Below are 26,111 nucleotides of genomic sequence, written 5' to 3'. Positions count from 1 at the left end.
CATTCAAATATAATTTTGTTGACATTATAAATAGAGACCTGACACTACTCATTTTCTCACACATTTTAATATAAAACAAAAACACCAACCCTTGTTTTATAGGTGTCTGTTCAACAAGGTTCTTACTTTCCAACTCAATATCTCACTGCTGTCATTAAGTGTGCGTGCGCACGCACACATACACACCTGCACAGTATTTTCCTTTTGCCTGTTGGATGATCTAATTAATTCCTATTCATTGTAAATTATTTTGTTTCATTCTATTTTTTTTTCTTTCTTACCTTTCTGGCTCCCCTGACAGGCATTCACAGTTTCTCCTCCCTTACTTCCCCTTGTGCCAACTCTGTACCTGTACATTTTAATTAGCTTGTCAGAAACAGAAAAATAACAATTCTAATGGGATATACACAGTGAAAACAACATCCAATGCTGTTCATATGATTCTCTTTATTTATTACTGTAATTGCCATGAATATCCTGTATGTGTGGGAAAAATGGGGATTACTGTTGTGTGTTGTTATTATGATTAGATGGAAATTTGCAGTTTTATAGAAATATGTGTGCCGTTAAAAAATGGAAACGGCCCAACGTCAAAACATATACTGCTGTAACACACTTAGAGACTCAAAGAGCCTTGCCTAAGGGCACCATAGCAGTAGCTGAGGAAGAGGAGAGCATTGTTCATTCACTTCCACTGGAAGTCAGAGGGAAGTGAATGAGGGTAAAGAAGAATCATTAACTCAAAGATGCTAATAAAAAAAAATGTTTAATTGGAGAGATGACAAAATACATTAACAGTAAAAAAACTGGATTTATTATGGATGGTTGGGAGGCCTCGTGCTCAATCTTCAGTGTGCTGTAAACACACACTGCGATTATTATGGCATACTTTTTGTGTCCTGCCTCCTAAATGCTCTACACAGGCACCACCCCTCATATTTTCAGTGTGGGAGAACATGTTTGTCACACGCAATCTAATCTTGTGTGCTATATGTGCAGCTTGAGATGAGAGGTGAGAAGTGAGGACTGTATTCGTCTTTTAATCCTGACACTTGTTTGGCCTTGAGCTGCTACTAAGCTGGTTTTGGCTTGAGGGGCTGTATATAAATGCTCAGCATACGGATGAAGACATGGGACACACACACACACAAACACACACACACACACACACACACACACACACACACACACACACACACACACACACACACACACACACACACACACACAGACACAGACTTGAAGAGGTGCTATTGAGAATGAAGTGTAAAAAGAGGAGTAGAGATGTCCGTGACCATTTGCAATTGACCGTGACTGATTGCAGAATGTGTATGTGTGTGTAGAGTGTAACGAGTACTCTTGTTCTTGAGTTCATACATTAGAACTGTAAGGATGTGAAAAAGGTCAGGAACCAGTTGACCCATATTTAAGGTGTGTGTGCACATAGAAGTGTTATCATCTCCTACTGAATTTGCATCTGTTGTGTCTATAGGCTAGTGTAACACATGTACAGTATACTAAAGAATCTCATAAGCTATTTGTTCAAGATTTGAAACGTGGAATAAGAGTAAGCCACTGTCAAGAGCACTAACCAGTTCAGCTAGTGAACAGATGAGTGGATGTTTTTAGTTCACACACAGCAGCGTGAAGATGCCCCTCAGTAACAGTAAAAGGCTGTTCTCTGTTTAGTATCACTAGAAAGGAGGAAGGGTCAATGGGGCATCGCAGGAGAAGTATCTAGTGTCTGATGGTGTGAAATGTGAAGTACCAAACAGAGTTAATCAATCATTATTCTGCCCATTTGACCTAACACTCCACAACAATGTGGCCTTATTTATTGCTTTGCACATTTAGTTTTAGAATCCTGTAAGAACATGTTAATACTTTTCCTGCTTATTATCCCTAACACTGCATATAGTTCTAAAAAGCTAAATGTTCCTTCCTCATCACAAAGTTCACCAGGAATCACATCAGTATGTCAAATATTCCAAGACTGGATTTAGGTTTATGTGTTTTGAAATTGTCACGTTAAATCAAAGCACTGATACAATTTCATTTGACTTGAAGACAGAAGAGGGTTGTATATTCTGTCTCTTATCTTTTCTGGGTTTCCATAATTAGTTTGTTGTCTCTCAGTTCTGTGACTTTACTGTCCTAAAGCTTTGAACTTAAATTTACTGGTTTCTGCTGACAATCAAAAGCTTAGAAAAACCTCACAAATAGGAAACAGGCTAAGTAATGTAACTGAAAAGCCTGCAAAATGTAGTTTTGCCACATGGTTAAAAAGTGCAACTTTCAGGTACAGATTGTACAGATTGACTAAAACCACTACAGTGGTCATAGTAAAAGAACAAGTGTACAGTAGCTCACTAACATGTTGACAACAGTGGAGGTCAATGGCACAGAGAAATAAGTCATAATGGGCTTTGATTACAGAGAAGCCGATGGGTTGCTGATGAAATTAATAAACTTATAAATGAAAAATCTGCTGGAAGAATCCACATGACACAGTTTTTACTCCCACTCAGTTATACCATATCAGTGTAGAAAACCTTGAGTGTATTTTTCTCCTGTTAAATATTATAACAAAAACAAACTTGCAATCTATGAAGCAAGCTGCCAGTGCAGGAAGTCCAACCTAATGACTGTCCTTTCAACCAGCTCCAGAAGCCTAGGCTACTTATCAACGGCCAGCCAGCCATACAGCCAACATTAGAGCACAATGTACTTACTAAGGTACAGCAATCTGTCTCTCTTCCTCTCTCTCTTCTTCTCTCCCTCCTTTTCTGCTCTACCTCTCCTCCACAGTAATCAACAGAGGCTTATGTAACTCTCACTACCTGTGCTTATCTCTCTCTAACACACACAGACAGGCACATTGGCTGCCTTACTAATAACACGCTACCTCAATCTGGGGAGGGGGTAACAGAAAGAGAGAGGGAGATTGGGGGGACGAAAAGTGAGGGGTGGAAATGCTAGGGCTGGGGATGGGAATGACAGGAATGAAAAGAAAAAAGAAAAGAGTGGGAGTTAGGAGTAAGGAAGGAAAGGGCAAAATCAGAGAAGGTGATAGAGGAGAATGTTAGGAGGTGACAGTAAAAGGATGATGATGAAAGGAAACAGTGCTATTCTTGCCTGCTCCCGCCCAAACAAAGCTTCTCTTTCTCTAAAACCCACTATCATTTCCCCAAACACTGACTGACTGACAGAGAGAAATGACTGCTCCTCTGAGAGACCAGAAGAGAGGAGAGAGGCGAGGAACCTGGCTGCCGGGTAATGAAACACACACACTTGCTTTATCCTTCTCAAACACACACAGTTCATCCGTCTAGTGCACTGTATCCTTGTAAGCACACCCATACACTTACTGAGACAAACCCATGCACCGATGCACGCATGCATAAGCAAAATCTTAAAATGTTTTCAGGTACTCAGCCTCTCCATCTCCCATCCTTTTATCTTTTATTTCAGGAGCTATAGTGTGCCAGCTGTATGAAATGATTAGACTTGCCTTTCCGAAAGATTTATAATATGGCAGAGGCAGAAAGAAACCTTCTTCCTGCTGTCTTCTAATTAGAGGGAGAAAAAAATGCAATGTCCTTGTTTTAAGTAACATTAGTGTGGCTGGGTACAGATGGTGTTTGAAAATGCAGCAAGAGGAGAGACGCAGAGACTTTGAAGAGTGGAGGTGCCCTGTGCTTTAGCCTCTGTCAGAGCACAGTTTCAACCATCTGTCTGGTGTGTGTGCGCACATATCGATGTGCAAATCTGTATGTGGTTGTGTGTGCATGTGTGTTGCCTCCCACAGAGACAGTATGCACTCTGAAGATTACAGTACAAAACAAAAGGCAGAGAGATGGGAAACAATAGCGATAGCTCAAGTCAAGGCTGCAGTCATCCCACCTAGAGGCTGCACGTTTCCACATGTGTTACCTTGACCGTTCTGTTCTCTACTGCTGGACAGGGGGAGAACAGGGATGTGGTGTCAGTCTGAAGGGGAACATCCATTATTCAAGTCAACAGAGGAAAGCACATACCAACTGTACAGAGAAAGGATAATTCCTTCGAGAAAACACTGTGTGCTTGAAATTCACCATGAAAACATAAATGGTCGGAATATAAGAAGAAGCTAAAAAACAAACAGCAGAGCCATTTTTCATGGCACTGGGAAGGTTGGCACAAGCAGCACTCTGAAGTGGCATTTCCCTGACCTTGAAATGTTTGTTGTTTTGGCATTTTCGCACCCAGCGCAGCAGGCATGGCACAAAGTCGGAGGGAGGGGCAAAAAGAGAGAAACAAGTTCCATGCAAATAAGGCAGGACAGTGAGGTGTTGGAGTATTCGTGAAAATTAGTTTCAATTCTGCACGGAGAATATAGCATTTGATCTGTTTTCTGTTTCCAGTGCTACATAACAAAAGGCAACTTTGATCAGTGAGACCTCATTAAATTTGACAGAAATGCAGTTACAAAATTAGACTAAATTTAAACCAAAAAACTTATCACCATATTTCAAAAAAATATTAAAATCAACATCACTGTGACTTTAGAGAAAATGCTGCTAAAGCAGTTTGTACTCAGCACTTAACACTTATCAATGATCTACAAATGCATTACTAATTTTATGATTATATTGGTTCAAAAAGCCTGAGAGTTATTATGCCAGTTGCAGCAATATTATGCAAGTTGATGCATTCTGTGTATCATACATAACCAAAACCAGGCCTCTGCAGAATCATGTCACAAATATGCATGCGCCCACATGAAACTAGTCAGTTACAATTTCCTAGGAAAACGTCTAAATTAGTTTGATCACAAATATTGAGACAATAAAAATGAACAACCAATGGGTTCTTGTTCTGTCAATCATCTATTTCTGTCTCTGTTGTTCTTTCTCTCCTCTACTCCTCATAAAAATAAAACTGATTACTGAGGACAGTAGCTGTGCTTTCTGGCTTCTTCTTTCCAAATTACCTGGTAAATGGTGTTTTCAGTTATAACTAAAAAAGCTTCAGTGAAATTTTACAGGGGTGAGTCACAAAGCCAGTAATCTTTAGACAATTTTGGCAGCAGTGCCATTATTGTTGTACGTAAACATAATCACAGTTTTTATAGCATCCAACAGATTCAGTAACTGCACAGTTCCTAACGCTGATCGCTGAGTAAAACATGCACTGTCATGCACTCCAAACACAAAATCGCTGGACCTTCGATACCTCTGTGAAAAATTAAACTTTAAAGAGCACATTGTGTGTTTGTAGCAGCGTCTTTGTAATGCTGCTTGTTTGCGCAATGATCTTCTCAAACAAGGTTATGTTCTTGTCGTGGTGAATTCAGTGAGAGATTTTTTTTTTCTATTTTGAAAGCTACAATACACAAATAGAACTTTAAAAAAAATAAGCTGTCAACTTGTCTGACAGGATATCAAACATGTATGCCTTGTGTGAGCTAAATTCCAAGTTGACTACTATAAACCACAATTTAGGGCTATTTTGATCAGGAACAGCTCCATGAACTCGTATTCAGTCAGTGTGCAAAATACATCTTAATAACACTGGCAGGCACCATCTTCAATACTATGATGATGACTTGTTTCCATGGGAATGTTTCCTTCAATCCCACATGAAGGGAACATGACATCAGCCTTTTCACAGCCAACCCTTACATGCACTGAGCAGCAATTTAGTTTCCCATCAGAGCTGCAGTTTGCAGAAGGCAAGTCTGTGGATCACTTATATTTGCAGTCATTGATCAGGTAAGCATTGACCTCTGCTCACATACAGGTCTGTGATGAAGATCTAGGAATAGCCACTATTGATCCAGTGCTGTCTGTAATATTATATCTGTTTCAAATTGAGCATGGCCTAAACCAGATGTCAGAGCACAAGATCACAGCCCGGCTGCCTTCTCTAAAGGTTAATAAGAGAGATGGAACGTCGAATCCAGCCTGCACTATTAGCACTGATAAAAGCCAAAATATGCTTATTCATTCAGAAACAATCGATGGAGGAAGGCAGAGAGGAGGGTGCAGGGTGAGGGGAAGCCATGAAGACATGGAGATATATTCTTGTCAAGTCAATGTTGTGTTCAGTCTCTGGGTCTCTAGGGCAATTGGGCAGTTTTAGTGGATTGTTTCAGCTGCCTCTGGCTGTGAATGATGCTAACCGTGATGTTTTTAAAGTTCATTCTTGTCTTTTCGAACAGAAGAGTGACTGCAGGGCGCATCTTGTTGATGAGGAGGTCGTTTAGAGAACAGACTTCATGTTCCCAATTTAGAAGTGCAGTAGCTGGGGATCATCCTCCCATCTGCCAAGGGTCACAGGAGAACGTTCTCATCTTCTGCAACTTTATGTAGCATTCTGTTTCTGTGTATTCCATACAGTATGTGTACCCCCTTTGTCTCTAAAGTCAATTCAATTTCTGTGGACAGTTTTAGGGTGTGTCTCAAATCACTCCCAAATTGAACTGCATGCACTGATTAGGTCACTGATTCAATAAACATGAGTCATGACTTCGGGGCACCACTTAATAATGATGTCACACCTACACTTGTTTATATAGCTGGAAGCTGAAAGCTAATTTATATTAGGACATCCTATGCATCAACACTAATAGATTTCACACACCACAAACCAGGCTGTGCCTCTCTCTGTCTCTCATTTCTTGTTCTGTACTCACGTATTTGGCAGTCACAGGAGAGTTTTAATTTGCAGCCCCTTTCTCTCCTAATGGTAACAAGTGTGTGGGTGTGTGTGTGTTATATCTTATGTGCGTATGCCTGTACAGTAAGAGAGAAACAAGAAAAGATGAGTCAATGATGACAGCATATGACTCTCATGGCCCTTCTAAAGTCTTCTGTTTTTAATCACCAGCAACTCTAACATCTAATTAATCATTAACATTTCTCCTGCTGATCCTTCACCCTCTGGGGGCACCTTGGAGAACATCTCATGCTCACATTATTTTTGTGTCTTTGTGTGAGGATACAGTACTGTACGTTTGAACTTTTGTGTTTTTCAAGTTGGAGGCAGGTGGGTAAGGTGATAGCAAGGACAGCAATTAGTAGTTGAGGGTGTTGAGAGGCTCACGGTGTAAAAACACCTCTTGCACACTGTATTTGAGATCTAACCAACACACCTTGGTAAACTGGTGCATGTAACAATCATTTACCTACCAGAGATACAGTCCACCCAGCTTATACATGATGGAAAAGAGGAGTGACTGTGGTGACGGTGGTTGCTGTGTCAGAAATCAAATTTATTTTCTCTGCTCTCAAGAGTTTCATTACCTGTGATACTATCTTGGAGCCAGCCTCTGTGAAATTCCATGACAGATAAAAGTTTGGCGATAAGTTGGATTGCGTGTTTAAATTAATATGCATTTATTTTGTTCAGCAATTTATAAAACGATGCAATACAATTATTTAGTTTAGACAAAAAACAAATTGACAAAATAAGGGTATAGATATGCTACATTGGGAGCAAGCTGTAACGTCTAGTAAAAAGGTTATACTTGAGTTGTTTTACTCACTCACTGTATTGGCTGGAAACCATATTTTAAAGGTTCAAAGGCTATTTAAGAGGGAAATGTATGTACAATAAAGCTTTAAATGTCAGCCCTAAATGACAGTATGTGAAAGGAATGATTATGTAAAACTCCATTTATATTTTTTAGTTTATTTGAACATTTTTCTTTGATCTGCGTGATCGCATTACTACAAGGGATATAAATGAACTGCTGCAGCACTTTATCTGGACATGCTGGTGAGAACATGCCACTTTATAACTGAACACAATAAATTATTCAGTCTCCTGTGGTGAATACGCAACCTATACTGAAAGCATCTATCCAGGGACCAGCATTGCCCACATTAAGTTTTGTTTTATTTGTGGCATGTGTGTTCCGAGCAGAGAAGCTAGAAATCAGAGATTTTTACGTGGCTGCGGTTGAACAGATGTATCTTCTCTGTGTCGAGTGGCCCTGTCCCCAAGGTCTAAACAGCATAGTAGTATGACAGTTCTGTTAGTTAAAACAGATAGGGCCATTTTTACCCTCATCATCTCAATGTGAGTTGATGAGGGTAGAAATGGCCCTATCTGGGTTTTTTTTCCACTTTTCCCTTCCGCTGCCACACCTCCCTAGCTCTCCCTTCACTTCCTCACGCTTCTCATTTCCTTTCCTTCCCACGTCTGTGCTCATCTACCCCTTGTGTTACTTGCTTTTCTTCCATTTTCTATGCCTCCTCCCTCTTTGTCTAAACTCCCCCCGTCTCTATTTCTCCTCTCTGTTGTTTTCCTCGTTTCTCCTTTCCCCTTTTTCCTTACCCTCTCCCCTCCTCTGCTCATTGTGTACAGACAGGCGTGCACTTCACTGCCAGCAGTGATTTATTCTGCTTAGGCAAATGAGTGTGGCTTACAGCATGCTGCTCCTTTTCTGCTTCATCAGTACACATTGCACATAACACTGGAGCAGGTTGCAGCCTGTAGGCGCACACACAATCCCTGAAATGGATCTAAGAGACATGCTGGAGGGGTTCTTCTGCAATACAATGGGCTGATGAGATTCATTCATGTGTTCTGGATGTAGTGGAATGTGTAATTGAGCACGTATATTATACTAATCATTGTTTTTACCATAGCGCCCTCAGCGGTGGTATGGTCAAAAAAAGAAACTGGCAACTGAGGTCGCACACTTCCAGACATACTAGCTGGATGGTTAGGCTCAGTGATATGATTGAAATTTCATTATTATGAGAACATAATCTAATACTTGCATACACTATACTGTGTCATGATATGACAAATGCATAGAAAAACAAGTATAAATTAACCCATTTAAGTGGTATGAATAGTGTTCAGCAACTTGTATAGCAACAATTTTCATGGATTTTAATTTTGTAAAATATTATAATAGTAGAATTTTAATTAATCTTTTCTGTCACCTTTTTTCACCACACAGTCGTTGGTTATCCTTTTTTGTTCAGATTATTAACACAAATTTGTATTACTATTATTATTATTATTATTATTATTATTATACTCCGCAACTGAGTGCATGTCTTTTTTTAATACATCAATGCTCATTTACTTAAACTACTTTTATGCAAATGTAGAGAAGCAAGGGGTGGTCTATTAGGAATAGCAATAAACTGTGAATATGCTCTCACTGTCAATTTACATAGGTGTTGATCAAGTGGAGGCCTATGTAACAGTTACTTTAGATACATGAGTGTTTTACAGTTTCAGTAAAGATAAGGGTAGACAAATACTGTGGCACTTACAGCTGCCTGTTTGTTAAAGAAAATGTGATCCAGAGCAGCCGGTAAAAAATGTTGTGCAGCACTGAATATTTCCTGACCCAGATGGATATATTATGGACAGAGTATTTAAGAAAGCTGGAAAAGACTTGGGGTGGTGGTGGCTCCAAAAGTGGAGCAGATTATACACCAACCGCACACTTGGCAGTTTAGTACCTGGTTCCCCCTGTCCTCATGTCAAGTGTCCTGAAGGATGTCAGTGAAGGTGCGTGCGTGCGTGTGTGCTTGTTTGTGTGTGTGTGTGCGTGTATGTCCCTTTTACGTTGCTTGGATAAAGTTGTCTGTTTACTAAATATTGCAACTGCTGCAAGTTGTTTAATTTATCTTTATGAAAAGCAGCTTTTTTACAGTCAATCTGCAAATAAAATGAATTTGTCGAAGCATGTGTCTGTACATAGAGTTGTGCAAGCGGCATGCAAAAATAGTTGTTAACAAAATGTGTAAAACTGCTTGTGAATAGCTGGAGGACATTTTTATGAGTGGCATGCAGTGTTTAGCTTAATTCATGCAGTTTAAGTGTGTGTGCGTGCTTAGCATCACCCACTATAGTGTGTATGTGTGTCAAATTGTTAAGATAGAAGAGGCACTGCCACATGGATACCTGTGACCTGGTCGACAAGGATGCGAGAGGTGATGATTCGTCCATACTGGGAGAAGAGCTGCTCCAACTCCTTCTGGGTCATAGTCTTGGGTAGGCCGCTGACATACAGGTTGGCATCACGAATGGAGGCTGAGCTAGGTCGTGCATATGACACCTGTTGATGAAGAAACAGTCTTAGGCTTGTTGAAAATGAGGACTGAAATGAGGACTCCTGTGCTTTATTTCTTATTAAATTCTTAAGGGGTTAAAATATAAACAGGATTATAATGTGAACGATGCAGGGATTTTCATATGTATGCATTTTAGATGGGTAAGAGTGTGGGTCATTGGCCCCATCGGGGGGCAAATTTGATTAAATAGTCTTAGTACACCTCGCCTTGGGGATTATTGTTGTCAAGAAAAGGTTTAGCTACTTGGAACACTGGAGAGATCAAACTTGAGTCGATTGCTGTAGGACGCACAGGAAACTTTGTTTAGTAGAAACCACAGGTGTTTTAATTTGAAAGGGCAGCTCTCGTAGCGAAGGAAAAGGATTAATAGTATTATGACTTTGTCCAAAAAGTCTTTTCGTTCATCCGACTGATTTACAAGTGCTGTTCTGAGCTAAAATATGGATGAATAAAAGCTAAGAGTTAATGTGTTGTGTTTGCAGATGTCAATTTTCAGTGGGTAATTTAACACATTAGATATTAGCCTAATACTAAGTAGCCAAAAGCCTTTAAGCTTTTTACCAAGCACCTTTTAGCTTTGCAAACTGATGAGTGGATTTCACACATTAGTGTTATTAAGCAGGTACGTTGTGTAATGTTTAACTTACTCTCTACTCAAGATAATCTGCAATGGGAGCAAATAATTTGTGACTGTAACTCATTAGACATACAGTGTGCTGCAAAAACATGCGACCATATAAACACACAAAAGCTACTATATTCTCTCTCTTACAACACTTTCGTGGACATTTACCCCAGAGAAGGAGTAAAAAGATGTATATTATCATTCACCCACACTATTTCACTATTTATTTCTACATGTGTACTTATAACATCCCTAAACACATGCAAAAACAATAGCTTTCAGTGCTATTTTCTTTAACATTGTTCTATCTAGAATATACAGTGTGAATGTCATCTTTAATGATACAAAGTAGTAGCTCTCTACTACTGAATTTGGCAAATGTTGTCCGCACCATCTTCCAGTGTAGACCTGATTTTGCGTCAATGAAAGTTGCATGAATCCCATTACTACTGCTGCTGACTGGAGCAGCTTTCCCTTGCAATACTTTCATTACCTTTGACATGTGGAGACATAAGCCATCAAATAAGGTTAAAGTCGGGCAAATATGGTCGATATGCCATCATATCCTTGAGCAACAGCATGGAAATCCTACTGAACTCTAACAGTGGGAGAATGGGATTGGGAACAGCTGGCTTTCCCCATGTCTCACTTTCTTTCACACATTTCACTCTATGGTAACTCTGCTCAGCTCCTATGTCTTCCTCTTCCTCTCCACTTCACTCTCCTTTTTGGTGCCTGGATCTTTTACTTCTGCCTCTCTCCTTCCTTCCTACGTGCTGCCTCACTAAACCGTCTCTCTCTTCTAGATTCTTCCTCTTTTTTGCGTCCTCTTTTCTTCTCCATGCAGCTCTCCCTCATTTTCTCTCCTTGTCAGCCAGCTCCAGATGTCTAATCCATCAACACCTCCTCAAGCTGTGAGTGGTATTGTGTACAAGTGTGGTGTGCTGCTTGTGTGAAACAGGAGTTTGAGTGTGTGTGTGTGTGTTTGTGCAGGAAAGTTAGGAAAACTGTAAGTGTGAAGATTAAAGTGTTCACAAGCACACACTGTATAAATGCGTCTTAGATTATGTGCATGTGCGTCACTGTGAGCTACTCTCACCTTTGGCATGCTGCTTCCCCTCACACCTCAGTAGGAAAGCAGCATCACAGCCATCGCTGACAAAATCTGAGGTGTCATGAAGGAGGAAACCACAGCGGTGAAACCAACTCAAAGACACTACAGAGAGACATCGCCCGAGAGCATGTGAATCTCTGGGCCAAGCGTTTCCTCACAAGTCTAGTGTGGAGTGTGGGAAAGGTGTGACACGAAGGAGTACAAACTTAATTTTAAAATTACCATGCTGCCTTTTAATTACCTTGTTACCTTTAGGGTATTTCAGTCTGTTGTAGAGAGAGACGGCGAAGAAAGAGGGTAGTGGGAGGGAGGAAATGAAGTGTGAAGGAGCGATAGCGCCAGACAGAGATGCAGAGTTGTCTACTGTCATTACAAACTGTCATGCCTTTAGTAAGTCAGGAATAACTTGAGGCAACCTCTTTTGTCATGAGAGTGTGAGAGTGAAAATCTGTGAACTATGACTGCCACAATCCTTACATTGAACAAAAAAGGCTACTATCAATTGTCTATATTGCATAACTTGATGTGCGTTGTATTGTACATATTGTATGCTTTTACATTGTACACATTACATACATTCCTCTGTCTACATGAATACCATGTACCATGAAGCTTGCTGGGGAAACTGTAGCTTTCTTACTGGCACGCTTCAACTTTTGATTTCTAAGCTCATCCGTTTTCCTGGCCATGAGATGACAATTACATGCCTTAATTTTTAAAAGGCCCACTTAGCTAATTATTTTTCCAATATTTAGTATTGGCAAGATACAGAGAGCAGCACTTGCACAAATGTGAAATAATGGCTGTTAGTGCCCTAAGCTAAGCGTGAAAAATACAGGCACCGTATTTGGAAAGAAATAATAAGGACTTTTAAAGAAGCAAATCGAATCACCTCCTCAAACAAAGAAATGTTCACCAATACAACACATGCAGAAAATACATGCCACATAAATTACACATCACGCTCCATCTGCCTTTGTCTGTTGCTCAAGTTAGCCCTGGAGCCAGGGACCTGTGCTGAGACAAAGGCTACACCAGCCAGCATACACTGTCAAGGGATTCTCAGTGGAATTTCCCATTCACCAATACAGCCTAATCCCACCCTATTAGATTAGATTTTATCAGATTACATAAATTGGGAATCCCAGGATTACCACAGAGCAACAGCTTACTGCCTAGTCTAAACATATTAACAGGCACATAGTGGAGGGAAAGTTAGCAGCGGAAAAAAAAGATCAGCAGGAAGATTGATATGTTGTTGCAAAACATTTAGAAACAAGGTTTGTGAGGTTTAATTTTTAGTCTTCAAATCATATTTGGATGAGGGAGAGCACAGCGTTTGCACTGATTTATGCATCTTACCTCTGTGACAACCACCACCAAGCCTGCACGTTAGTCACGCCATTAAAATGCAATAACAGAGCCCTCAATTATTTTGGAAAACATGTTGTGATTGACGTGTTTCTTTCCTTTCACTAAGAGATATCTATATGATTTCACCTTTGCAGTTTGACATTTAGAAAGCAATTAGCATATCAGCCATAGTCACATTCTTTTTAACGTGTCTCTTTGATTTAAATGGTCATTTTTATTTCTGAGGCCCATGCATGTTAATCCCATCTCGCCCTCCAGCTCATTCATTAGCAACATCACTATCTAAAAGAGCTCTGAAAAAGAAGAAAGCAGCCTTATAATTTAGTTTACCTTAACTACCACAACTTTTTGCTATGATCACTTATCTGGCAATTCATTTTACGTTTTGCAGTAATTCTTTTTATGTTATTTTGTCACTCAAAGCAATTGTGTATGTAATGAAAATAATTATCATGTGTTGTAAAAACTGTGCCAAATCATCATGCGGACAATGATCTGCTGTGGGGACCCTGAACTCACGGGATAAGCCGAAAGGACAAACAAAAAAATAAAATAAAAAAATAAATAAATAATTACACTGTACATACAGTAGTCTGACTTACCTTGATCGTTTTGGTCTGAAGTCTGAGTCCATTTAACGTGTTGATGGCTTTCTCTGCATCTTTTGGATCAATGTAGTTGACAAAGCCATAGCCCAGACTCTGTCCTAAATGTCAGAAAAGGGAAAGAAAAGTTTTTAAAATGTTATGCAGATTCTTATATTTCACTTCTCAAATCAATAACAAGAAGCAAAGCAAGACAAAATGGCCCCTCATTATTAGAAGTGGAAGATTAATACTTTTAGTTGCATTGTATGTTTTCCTAAAATATTTGGTGTGGAGAAAAGGTAAATTCAGATTTGGATTAATCAGTAATATGTGTGGTTTGTTTACCAAGGCTTTATCCTTGATAATTGATCCATTCTAAAACTGTAGAAATAAACAAAATGACAAAAGACAGCTAAACTGCAAAGATGATTAAAAAAAAAAAAGTTTAACAAACATGTTTGTTGCAATTTTTTTCCCTCTAAAACAAGTGATGTGCATGTCTAAGCATACCCATAAAAATAATAATAATGATACTGTATTCAAACAAACTTGATGTTGCACTGGAAGATTTGATATTTTAATGGAAACAAACATTTGATTGATATTTTCAGTATTAAAATATTTCTAACTTGTGATTCACATTAACTGTGAATCAATCCTGTTTTTGTTAAGTTATGTTATGTTACAACATATCTTCATCACTACTGACCAGATCACACACAGTGACTTGTGCCGCAAGCATCAAGAGTCTGTGTGTGACTTTTGTCAGCTGTGTGTCATGTGAGACCGTCCTCTGTTACTACATGTGATGGATGAAACATCTTCTTTCCACATCCTTGGTTCTCTTTAGGGACAATTGTCACTACCACGTTTCTAAATGATCAATCAAGAAATAAATCTTATAAGTAAATTTAATAAAGTACTGACTGCAGCAAATAGGTCATAAAAAACAATCACATTCTTGTTGAATTTCGAATATCACAGTAAGTACAAACAACATATTTGTTACTGTCTTTGCAGCTGTGCTGAAAAACTGAAAAAAATACCACCCCCATTTCCCTCTAAGCTCAACATGTCTAGCAGACTCCCTTTGAGTGTGAAGCAGGCCTGACATCTCCCAGTGTTTCCCCGACAGATCAAGCCTTTCAACAGGCGTAGGACTTTAAGCGTACGCCTACAGTCATCAGGGTCTTCAGTCGGCTAGTTTTCAACAACAGCCCCTATCCACTAACACCACACACAAGCACAAAGAATCCCAGTCAGTTTAAGAGGAGCGGCATGCACATATTCACACTAATGGGAACAGACAGCGGTTAGTCAGAGACAAAGTGAATCACAAAATATGGAGCATGGCTGTTTCACAAAATAAATACATTTGGGCTATGGATATCACAGCGCTGAACAGCTCAGCAGCAAGCAGTGGAAGGGCCAGGAGGGACTTGTAGTTCTAACATCAAATAGCTGATGATTTTCTCTTCTCTGCTCTGCTCCGTGTTCTCCTCTGGATTAACTGTGGATTATCAGACACTCTCTATTGTTAATTAAAAACCTGCCATCCTGGAGAGACTACTGCTATTTATAACTAACCCTCCTCTCTTCCATCTCCTCCTCCTCTCTGACGCTCAGCTGACATCGGGTGTTAAGTTTGGCAGTTTAAATATAACTCACAAAATCATTTTTGTTGCTTCTCCTCCTTATTAAATACAAAACAACAAAACAGACAAAGGAGAAGTACAGTATTTATGCTGCTAATTAACCAAGGTAGCCCATAAACGCTATCGTAATTACCCTGATTGTACAGTATTCACATAAATGGAATGGTTTCAACGAAATAAATAAGTTTTAAAACTACCAATGGAAACTCCATATGGGTGCAACAGCTAAGAGTCTGACGCCTGCAATGCCCCTCTCTGGTGTTTGCCATCTCTCCCACCTTCAACTCCCACTTTCCCATCACCTTCCTCACCCTTCCGTCATCTTCAACAAGAATTGTGAGGCTCGACAAGTGGAGCTACCAGAAGGTTAGCTGAAAATGAAGTGTGCTGGCGAAGAGCACTCATGCAGGGCAATAGAGATGGGCTGGCTGGCGCTTAATAGTACAGAAACACTTAGTACTCATGGAGCCATCCAGGCAGCCAAACAGGGCCACACTGGCTGCCATGGACACTAGTGCTGTATAGGGGGGTGTATGTGTGTGTTTGTGCAGGTTGGTCTGTATAAATTAGTACGCAAGGATTACAGTTTTTAAAAACATAATAATGTGCTTATGTGGATTACAGCCCTACAGTATTTATCAGCTGTTACGTATATGTACCAGAAATGATGTTTGTATGCGCACACTTTTATTTTATTTGCATGGGGAGCTTAGGTTAGTAATGGCATATCGGCCCACCCCCCCCATTCCCATTTTCACTCCCTCTTGGCAAAGTTGAGGGCCTCGAGGGCTGGAGGAAAGTGTGGGAGTGAAGCTTGCTGGTCCCCAGGTGAGCAGGGAGATGGAGGGAGACAGTGGGAGACATCTGCCTGCAGCATCAGGAAAGCTTCAGGTGGGGATTCCACCCACCACTTCCAGCCTGCTACAGAGCACAGCAGGAAGCCACCAGCAGATTGCCTGGCTGCCTGGAATCTTCACGGATGGGTGGGAGACACCACGCCAACGCACCACACTAGCAAATGTACACACATGGGTACACACATGGGTACACACATGCAAGTAAACATGTAATCATTCAATCACAGAAGTACACACAAACAAACACAAGCAGTAAAGTATGTCCTCGCAGCAGGACAGTGGGGAGTGGAGTGGCTGGCGGTTAAGAAGTAACTCCGTCATTGTGTAATGAGGTATTACAATTCCTAAACTGTTTAGCAAGTGTCAACACTGAAACAATGTCGAAGACAGTCTATTTCTAACCTTTACCACATGTATACATACAGAGTCTGCTTCAGTTGCTCACAACACCTGCCCTTTTCACCTCAGTACTTCCCAGCAGGATGAAGCCTGCACGCAACCTGCATTTGGATCACACCACCACAGTGCCCCGCTCTGTTTCGGCTCAACACACCGTGGCTAAACACAGTTCAGTTCCAGTTTAACGGCTTGGCATCCGTTAGCCTAGTACGGTGTCTTATTGCAATGGTCCTTGCATTGCATTGAGCTTTATAACTGTAAGGATGAAGAAAAAGGTGATACTGAGAAAGCTGTTTGTACACATTTAGGTGTTGCTTCACTGCAGTTGAATGGAATTAAACAGACATAAAAAATAAGTGCCTTTTTTTAGAGAGACTGGTATTTATAAAACAAAGTACTGAATTTGAGTAAATATAGAGAACCTATTAAAATGCATGATAAATGCTCTTTAAAGAGTTTGGATCTAACACAAAAAGCTGCCTTGTGCTGATCAGTTAGATTAATGGATCAACGTATATATTTGAATTGTCAATTAAAAGCAAGAACCTAAATGATGCATTGCTCGTCATAATGGGCTTTTAAATAAGATTTTCACTTGCCTATGATTTTTCCAGCTGCATTCGTTGGCAGTCATGGCCTTTTTATAGTACTTGTAAAAAGAAAAATCTGGAAAATGCTTGGCAGCAATAAAAAAAGTGAGTAAAACAATAGCATAAGTCTTGTATTAAATAATTTAGCCTAATGGGATGTATGTTAAATATTTATGTTTGTTTATTATATACTCTCTGGGTAGACAATAGGTATGCCATTGAACATCAGCCAAAAGCTGCCATTATATATTCAACAGGTTTAGGTACCATTCTAGTAGTGCAGTGCTTTATCAAATAGTGCCACATGTCCAGTCTCACTAACAGACTAACCACATGTGGTGCAGGAGTAATGAGGTGGGGGGCAATTTTGACCCACCTCCACTCTTTTGGCAGACCTTTTGTACAATCTGACATAAATTGTATAGGGAGGTGGGCATGTTTTTCAGTGGTAAAATCGCAGCTATTTCTAGTGAGTAGCTCTTTGGTGTGTTGGCGAGGTGTTATGACTCAGCCATTATTTGTTTCCTGAGGAGCAGCAGGTTGCCCAATGTACGAGATGGGAAAATGTGTGTACTTTGAGCGGGTGTCCTGCCTGATGGTCCAACTATGTAATTTCACCTTTCCAATATCCCTTCAGTGCACACACATACACACGTGGGGGAATGCAAGTGAAAATGTACACAATATCCATATGCCAATACTGTACAATTACTTAATTACACACAAACCAAAGCAAAACAGATGTATGAATGGCAATGCTAAGTTTAAAGGCATTTAATCAAATTAAACATTTTTATTCAGCACTGTGAGGCACACTGTAAGGTGCAATCTTAAGGGTACACATAGCAAGACATTCAAGTTGCATATTGCCTGTCATTATTTTGTGCTTCTTTGTTTCTTATGTGACTAAGAGCACTGTACTGCAGACATGAAAGCATCATCATTTCCTGCTATCATCAGGAAAGGCTCCACACAATGCACTATAGACTCTTTGATCTAAAGTAGTATCTATCGAATGAAATACATCGCTGCAAGAACCTTCTATTTTACTACTTGCCTCGCTGCAATGTACCATTTTTAAAAATCTGTGAAATTGTGTTGCCATTAATCAAAAAGTTCATTTGAACTGCTGACACCATGTTGTCAAAACAGACATTATAAATTTGTAGTGGGAGCAAAGTATTCTGTGGTGGTGACACGACTGCCAACTTCTTAGAATTATTCACTTCTTTGTTTTGTATTTCTGTGTATTGAGTAGTTGCATGAATACATATAAGAACTATGTATGGTACCAAATTAATGGAAACAGCTCTGCATGAATTTGAGACAGTCTACAAAACAATATATATATAGGTATGAACGAATCATTCAACTTGTAAATGCTATCCATAAAACATTTCTAGTTGTTCCCACAATCCAACACCCTGTTATCAGTAGAATCTGTCATTTGGAAGTCACTGGAGGACAGAAGCATCGAAAGGGATATGGGGGGTACTGCAGCAGGCAGGGGTCATCCAAGCTCTGAGCCAGTGATGATAATGCACCTTGAGAGGCCCGGTGCCCTCTCCCCAAAAAGAAGCAAATCCATTCAGTCAGTCTTAAACTTTCCGACATTTTACCATTAGGCAGAGGGGAGAAAAAAAGAAATAAAACATTTCAATTTGTCAAAATAAATGTGTGACACTCACTACTTCCTTCCTCTCCCATCCACTGACGTCTGGCCCTTTGTGCCAAAGCGACTTAAGGTAGTGCTATTTTTGATGGGCCAGCACTACCTAACATTTCAAAAAGCACTCTGTCACCAGCTTCATGTCATAATACACTTCACTTACCTTACACAGGGTCAACTCCACAGGATTGAAGAGTTGAGTGAGTTTGCGAAAATATAAACACAAAGAGAACAAAAGATTGCATTGCCTTAAATACTAACAGTACTGTTAAAGCATATCATGTGGCATATATTGAGCTTGTTTAAAAACGAAATTCATAAACAGAGCTGCGTCCCCCGCACACACGCATCTACTGTAGCTCCATCTCCCACTCACTCATTCAACACATCTTTCCCTCCTGGGTTGCCAAGGTAGCAGCCACTGTTGCAGTCAGGAGGCTCCCACTCTCAGTTCCCAAGGCCCTGCTTTCTCCAATACACACATACATAGACACACACCTGCCCACGTAAAGGCTCAGGGACAAGCGCACACACGCATACACATAAACCACCCCCTCGTGGTGGCTCCCTGAGCCTTGGGGCCAGTGGACTGCAGCTTGCAGTGTGTGGGCTGATTGGCTGGCAGTGCAGCTGAAAAATACAAGGCAAGCTGACAGACAGCAAAGCCCCTTTAAGTCTCGGATAACCCTGTTACGTCATAAAGTCTAACCTGCTCCACCTGCATCTCATCTCAGAACATAGTTCTGACTGAATAGGCCCATAAGACCAAACCCATCCGTCCCAAGTCCTGCAGCACTCATAGTAGAGACAAAGGGACTCTGAGTCTCTCCAGCTCAGGTACAGTGCACTCAGACTGAAAGGTCAGAGGGCATGTAACCAGCCCTAAGGCACACTAAATCTCTGGATCAGAGGCTGGCACAGGGGACGTTACAACCTCTGTGCTCCATGTAAAGGGCACTCAGAGTGGAATGAGAAGGGACAGAAGAAGTCTGAAGTGTGGGTCACAGGAAGAGCACAGCAGCAGAGCAAGCTCTTAGGACGTCCACTTGTGGGTTTTAAGCAGGGGGAGACAGGACATTACTGGGACCTGGGACTCTAAAACTTTAATGTGTGTCTGCCTGCTTGTGCCTGCACTTCTGAGCCTGGCAGCCCTCTTATACCTGGCTTTGGAGATGTCAGATCCTTTTTTCATCTCTTTCCCTGTGAGCTTTGTTCATTCTATCTTCAGCCTTCTGCCCATTTCTTGCCCATTTCAGATATATGCAGCTTGTATGAGCCACTGCCCCAGATCTTCTTTGCCAAAATGTCACTAAACAGAACCATACTGCATTTGTGCTTTTTAGGTTTTTTTGAAGCTGTGGGTTTCATCATAGGACAAACAGAGCAATAATAGTGAGTTTTGTCACCATCACTCCAGTAATGTGAAAAGCAGTTCAGCTTACAATCTAAAGTGCAAAGAGAATCAGCTTTCCCCCTTTGTGTACTGTCAATGTATGTTTGAGCAGTAATAAAGATATGAGGGAAAACAGGTTTATACTTTGAATATTTTATCTACCACCCATTACAGACCTTATGCAGGAGATATGCTATACCCACCTGTCTTTGCTGTCTTGGTGCATATTTGATGTTTGTAATACTTGTGGGTGCACTTGATGTTTCACAAAAGACATGGAATGACAATGAAACTAATGGAAATATGTTGCCTGAACAACAGGGTTGCGCATGCAAAACAAGCCAAATCCAGCAAACTTGAAATGCTTTTTGCACCTAGAGTATATGAATAAGGCAAACCTGTCCTTATGTAAGAAGTGGGTTCAAAGCAGGTTTTCACATGGTACTGAAGCTGATGTCTGTCAGAGGTGCTCTGGCTTTAACTACTCTACAGCTGACATCACAGTCCATGTATTTTTCATAGCCAACATCTGCTTGGCTTGCTACATTGTCACTATGATTTGCATCAGCTCCCTAGATTCCAAGTATAAAACCAACACGTGGAAGGTGACTAGAGCAGTGTGCGCAAAAGAGATTAGTCCGTGTGTTCAGGGATAATGTCTTTAAAAATGATTTCATGTGGATAAACAGAATAATTCTTCTGACTACCTGAGGAAAAAAGTAACACTGACAGGGCAGACACATAGCACCAGATTAAGATGGTGTTCACTGTTTACTACATATTCATGCGTAATACCCATCTATTTATCCACATAGTCAGGCTATTTTATATATATATATATATATATATATATATATATACACACACACACACACACACACACACACACACACACACATATAGTCAGACAGTGTTTGGTTACTGTTATTATTGGTACAACACAAGAATGCAAAACTGGTTTTCTATATAAATATAAAATTTCCTCACCAGCCTCTCCAGTGCAGTCGGGTTTTTTTCCCAGCATGAAAAGCTATTTTCTTTTCCTCTATGCCACTATGAAAATAAATGCATTCATTTCTCTGGCAGAAATGCATGTGATGCACAACACTGATCCCAAAAAATGACTTACTGACAATGATTACTCATTTCAAATTGTGTGTGTGCGTGCATGTGCTGTGTGCACTGCCATGAGTACATGTTCATAAGTGCTGACTTAGCACATTGCAAGGTCCAGATACAGGTTTCTTCTCCAAAAGGTTTGTATGTGTGAGTGCACTTCCACTGTTACTTAGATGTCAGCTTGCAGACTGGCAATGTTTAGATTAAATACATATCTTCCTTTAAAGAAAAAAACACTAATACAGAGTGCTGTACTGTGCATCTATAAAGCAGGTCGTCGCTACACCATCATGCTCTTGACGCAAGTATTTATTTGTGTAGCGTTCTCTGTGTTGAGAATGCACGAGGACAAAAGTAAAAGCTTGTACAGTATGCACACCTATTTCAAACAACGAAACACTTAAGATATCTTCTCCTTAAGAGTACACAGGCAGACAGGAAATTCACAGATGGAGGCCTGAAGCTAGTGTTCAAGTGTGTGTGGGCTGCAAGTGTAAGTGTAGGTGCGTGTAAGCTAGCCTTAAATAAAAGATTAACCTGCTTGTCCCTGGTGTGTTATGAGAGTGCTAGGCAGAGGCAGGCAGATATAAAGCAGGAAGGAAGGTAAGCAAGTAGGCAGGTGTGTGAGGAGCAAGAAAGACACCCAGAGGTGGCTTTTCTACCAACTGAAGTCAGCCAGGTTGACAGATGGAGCTGGAGTATCTACGCCTGCCCGCACCCGCCTGAGCCTCATGCCACGCTGGCGCCATTGGAGCTGACAGGAGCAAGTCCACAGGAAGCTGAGAGGACGCTGAGGACCTGTCTGTCTCTTCTACCTGTGTGAGACTCATATGCTCACACCTTGTCAGAAAACACTCACACTTCTGGGAAACGGTGAGATATAAACACACAAATACTGATGAATGCTTGCTAGTGAGTACAGTGAGTACATTTAAAATAAATAATCTTGTATACAGAAGTACAACAAAAAAATTAATATAGCCAGTGGTATGAGCACCACAAATCTTCTTGATAATTGATCCACTTGGGGAATATTTGAATCTTGTGATTTTAAAATGTTGAAACCATTGTTAAAAAAAAAAAAAAAAAAAAAAAAAAACACTTTTTTTTTTATTCTCTTGTTCTTTTCTATTCATGCTCTTCACACTGCATCATACATTATAATGGCAGCAGGGCCTTATTATTCCCATCCATATGAATAATATGGATGGGATACAGAGAACCCCACTATCGTCCAGACATATTCTCAAGATTTATTTCAGACTTTTGTACATAAGTAGGTTGTATCTTTTGCTCACTCAGTGTTGACTTACTCAGAAATGATCAGCTCTAAATGGCAGAAGTGGATACTTTTTACAACCCCAATTCCAAAGAAGTTAAGACTGTGTGTCTTGCAGAAATATGCAAGGCCTTCCCTGAAAGAGACGTTTGTCTGGATGGGAGCATGTGTTGCTTTAAGACCTCAAAGTACTTCTCAGCGTTGATGGTGTCTTTCCAGATGTGTAAGCTGCACACGCCATAGGCACTAATGCATCCACCATACCATCAGAGATGCAGGCTTTTGAACTGTCCGCTGATAACAAGCTGGAATGGTCCCTTTCCTCTTTAGTCCACAGGACACAGCGTCTATGTATTTTTTGTATTTTGCACAGTGATGTGTTCACAGACAGTGATTTCTGAAAGTGTTCCTGAGCCATGCAGTGATGTCCAGTTGAGAAACATGCCTGTTTTTAATGCAGTGCTGCCTGAGGGCCTGAAGATCACATGCATCCAGTTTTGACCTTCAGCCTTTTCCCTTGTGCACAGAGATTCTTCCTGATTCTCTGAATCTTTTGATGGTTTTATATATAGTAGATGGTGGGATCTTAAAAGTCTTCGCAATGTTACGTCAAGAAACTTTTTTTTTTTAATTATTCCACAATTTTTAGACTCAATTTGTCACAGATTGGTGAACCTCTGCCCATCTTTACATTTGAGAGGCTCTGCGTCTCTAAAATGCTCCATTTATACCAACTCATGTCACTGACCTGTTGCCAGTTAACCTAATTAGTTGTCAAATGTTCCTCCATTTGTTTTTGATTTGGGGCAATTACTTTAACAGCTGTTTGTTGGCCCTGTTCCAACTTTTTTGAGATGTGCTACGGCCATCAAATTCAAAATAATTTCCATCAAATGGTAAAATGTCTCAGTTTCAACATCTGATATGTTGTTTACCTTCTATTATAAATAAAATATGAGTTGATGAGATTTGCTAATTATTGCATTCTGTTTTATTTAGGTTTTACACATCGTCCCAATTTCTTTGGAATTAGAGTTGTACGTCTTTGTGCAGATAGTTTTGAAGGATGTGAAAATGTGCAGTACATGTGTACATATCAGCCTTAGAAAATGTTGTTCTCTTTAACTCCTCATGTTGTTCTCTTTTACACTTCCCACATCCTTCTTTTTACCCCTCCCACTCACAAACCTGGCTTAGTCTGTTAATGATTTGGATCACTGTTAGAGAGTATGAAGCCTCTTGGCATTCCCTGCTGGAAGAGGGGATCTGTGCTTTGTTAGCCTAAAAGTATGCACGAGGAAATTGCACCCATGGGAGAGCAAACCAGGCATACACCACAGGGGGAGATAGAAAGAGGGCAAGATTTATTTAGAACTTTTTGCATTCATGCTAAGTCATCAGAGAGACCTTGTAGTGCAGAGCAGAGAAGAACTGTAAATGGTTTAGATGTGAGCGAACAAACATTTCTTTCTCGCTCACCGTCCCCATTTAGGCCTGAGCAGGTTTATAGGAATTCTGTTCTTTTTAAACTCTCTCCAACTATCTGCTGTTAGCTTGGTTCCTCACTTCTGCTTGTAAAATCACACTTAAGGGGAAAATTGGGTGGGGAGGAAACATGGTGATGATGATAGCATGTGGTATCCCAATGTTATTTTTGTACACACCATCCTCCATTATCCTGGTGTATCTGACTCTCAGGCTCCATTTTGTGGCCCATTACATAGGAAGAGGAAGATGGTCCTAAAGAGGAGTCACTGAGCTGCAGAAATACTCTTCAAAAGAATGAGACAATAGAAGTGGGGAAGGTTGGCACAGCCAGTGGCCATTTCTGGTTTATTCTATTGACATTGCTATTGGACTTTTGGTTGTACTTAATGTATTACAGGAAATCTAATGTGTGTTTATACACTCTGTGCCTGCCTGCTATCCAAAGCTGACTTGGCGATCTCGACTGCCTGCCTGGTGCTCTTTAATGAGATTATCAGGAGAAGAGTGTCAGTAAGTAGGATCTAAAATGAAAGCCATTATGGAGCATTATCACAGAGCTGCACCAACCAATCCCCCAATCCATCTGCTTTATGGCCACCCACACAGCCACTACGCCCAGATTACAGCCATGATTAGCACTGCGAAGTGCTGCTTAATTTAAACACCTCTGGAGAACATGTGGCACTTTGCTGCACTGCTGAGTCGCAGATATCAACACTGTTGGCAGAGATAGGTTTTCCTTGTAGAAGACAGCACATGCAGTAATTTCTCTCAAACGCTTTACTTGTTTGAAACAATACTGCACCGAGGACATGTCTATATGTGTCAAACTATCCATGTCATTTTTTATTCTTTCCTGTTCAGTCCATATACAATACAAAGTAAATGGCCAGACTGTAGCTTGCTCTAACTTTTATCCTGAGTTCGTCTTAAGGTGATGTTTGTTCATGTATTTACCTTTACTGATGAGACAATCCTGAAGACTCTGAGAATATGATGTAGTTTTGAAACGGATTACATAAACCTCAGATTGAATGGTTGCTACACAGAACACCAACACAACAATACAATATAAAAAGTCATTGCTCTGTACCTGTGATCTTGTCGCGAACGAGCTTGCATGACTCAATTTCACCGATGCTACCAAATAGGCTGCGAAACTCCTCCTGGGTCATGTTCTGGGGCAGGTAGTTAACAATGAGGTTGGTCTTGCTGTCGTCGTTTGTGGGGCCAGTCTGCATGGGCGAGGGGCAGCCGCGGCTGTTGGTGGTTGGCCCGTTGGCTGTGGTGCCTCCACCGCTGGGGCCATTTGTCACTGGAGCCTCCATGTTACTGATGATCTGTAGCAAGAGAGAGAAGAGGAGACAGGGATAACACAATGATATTTAAAAAGGCATACAAGAGAAACTTGCATATTTTCTAAAAAGCATTATGTTTATTGCATTGTGTCAGATCAATAGTCAATCAATGTAATAAAAGAGGCCTTTAAAAACCTATTTCCAGATGCATGAAATATTTTGAAGAAGTTTTGTTTGTCTGACTGGGATAAAATTTTATAGCAGCAAATTAAAATATGCAGTTTAACTTTTTATATAGTATTTTCTGAATGTTTTTATATTAGGCCATTGTGGGAAATTATACAAACAAGAAAGCTTTACATCAATATTAGATTTACAGGATTTTGCAATAATGTCATGAAATAACCAAATTTTTTTATAAATTAATTTATAACACTGAAAAGATTAACAGTGATCAGAGAAGATACCTGTGAACAGTTACTGTAGCATGTCAAAAATGATTAAATTGTAAGAAATAAATTACCAATCATATCACAATCGTCCTCAACGTTTTATCAAAATAATGCTAAATCTTTCTAA

General features: G+C 40.2%; 1 protein-coding gene across 11 annotated transcripts in view; it reads right to left on the bottom strand.

The window, feature by feature from the left end:
• elavl4 (ELAV like neuron-specific RNA binding protein 4) overlaps positions 1-26,111 on the bottom strand; it is a 73,414-nt gene that overhangs the window by 14,770 nt on the left and 32,533 nt on the right. For 9 of the 11 annotated variants that reach the window (XM_067513370.1, XM_067513366.1, XM_067513368.1 and 6 more), the window contains 3 exons: positions 25,328-25,574; positions 13,801-13,904; positions 9,917-10,069 (listed from right to left, as the gene is read on the bottom strand). In XM_067513370.1, the coding sequence (XP_067369471.1) occupies positions 9,917-10,069; positions 13,801-13,904; positions 25,328-25,574 (504 nt within the window). Of the gene's footprint in view, positions 1-9,915; positions 10,070-13,800; positions 13,905-25,327; positions 25,575-26,111 lie in introns of all 11 variants that reach the window. The other 2 variants (XM_067513367.1, XM_067513369.1) reach the window with 1 other exon arrangement.

Source organism: Channa argus, chromosome 8 (assembly GCF_033026475.1).
Source record: "Channa argus isolate prfri chromosome 8, Channa argus male v1.0, whole genome shotgun sequence".
NCBI lineage: Eukaryota > Metazoa > Chordata > Actinopteri > Anabantiformes > Channidae > Channa > Channa argus.
The sequence above is the reverse complement of the archived record's forward strand: the minus strand, read 5'-3'. Positions and strand labels throughout refer to the sequence as shown.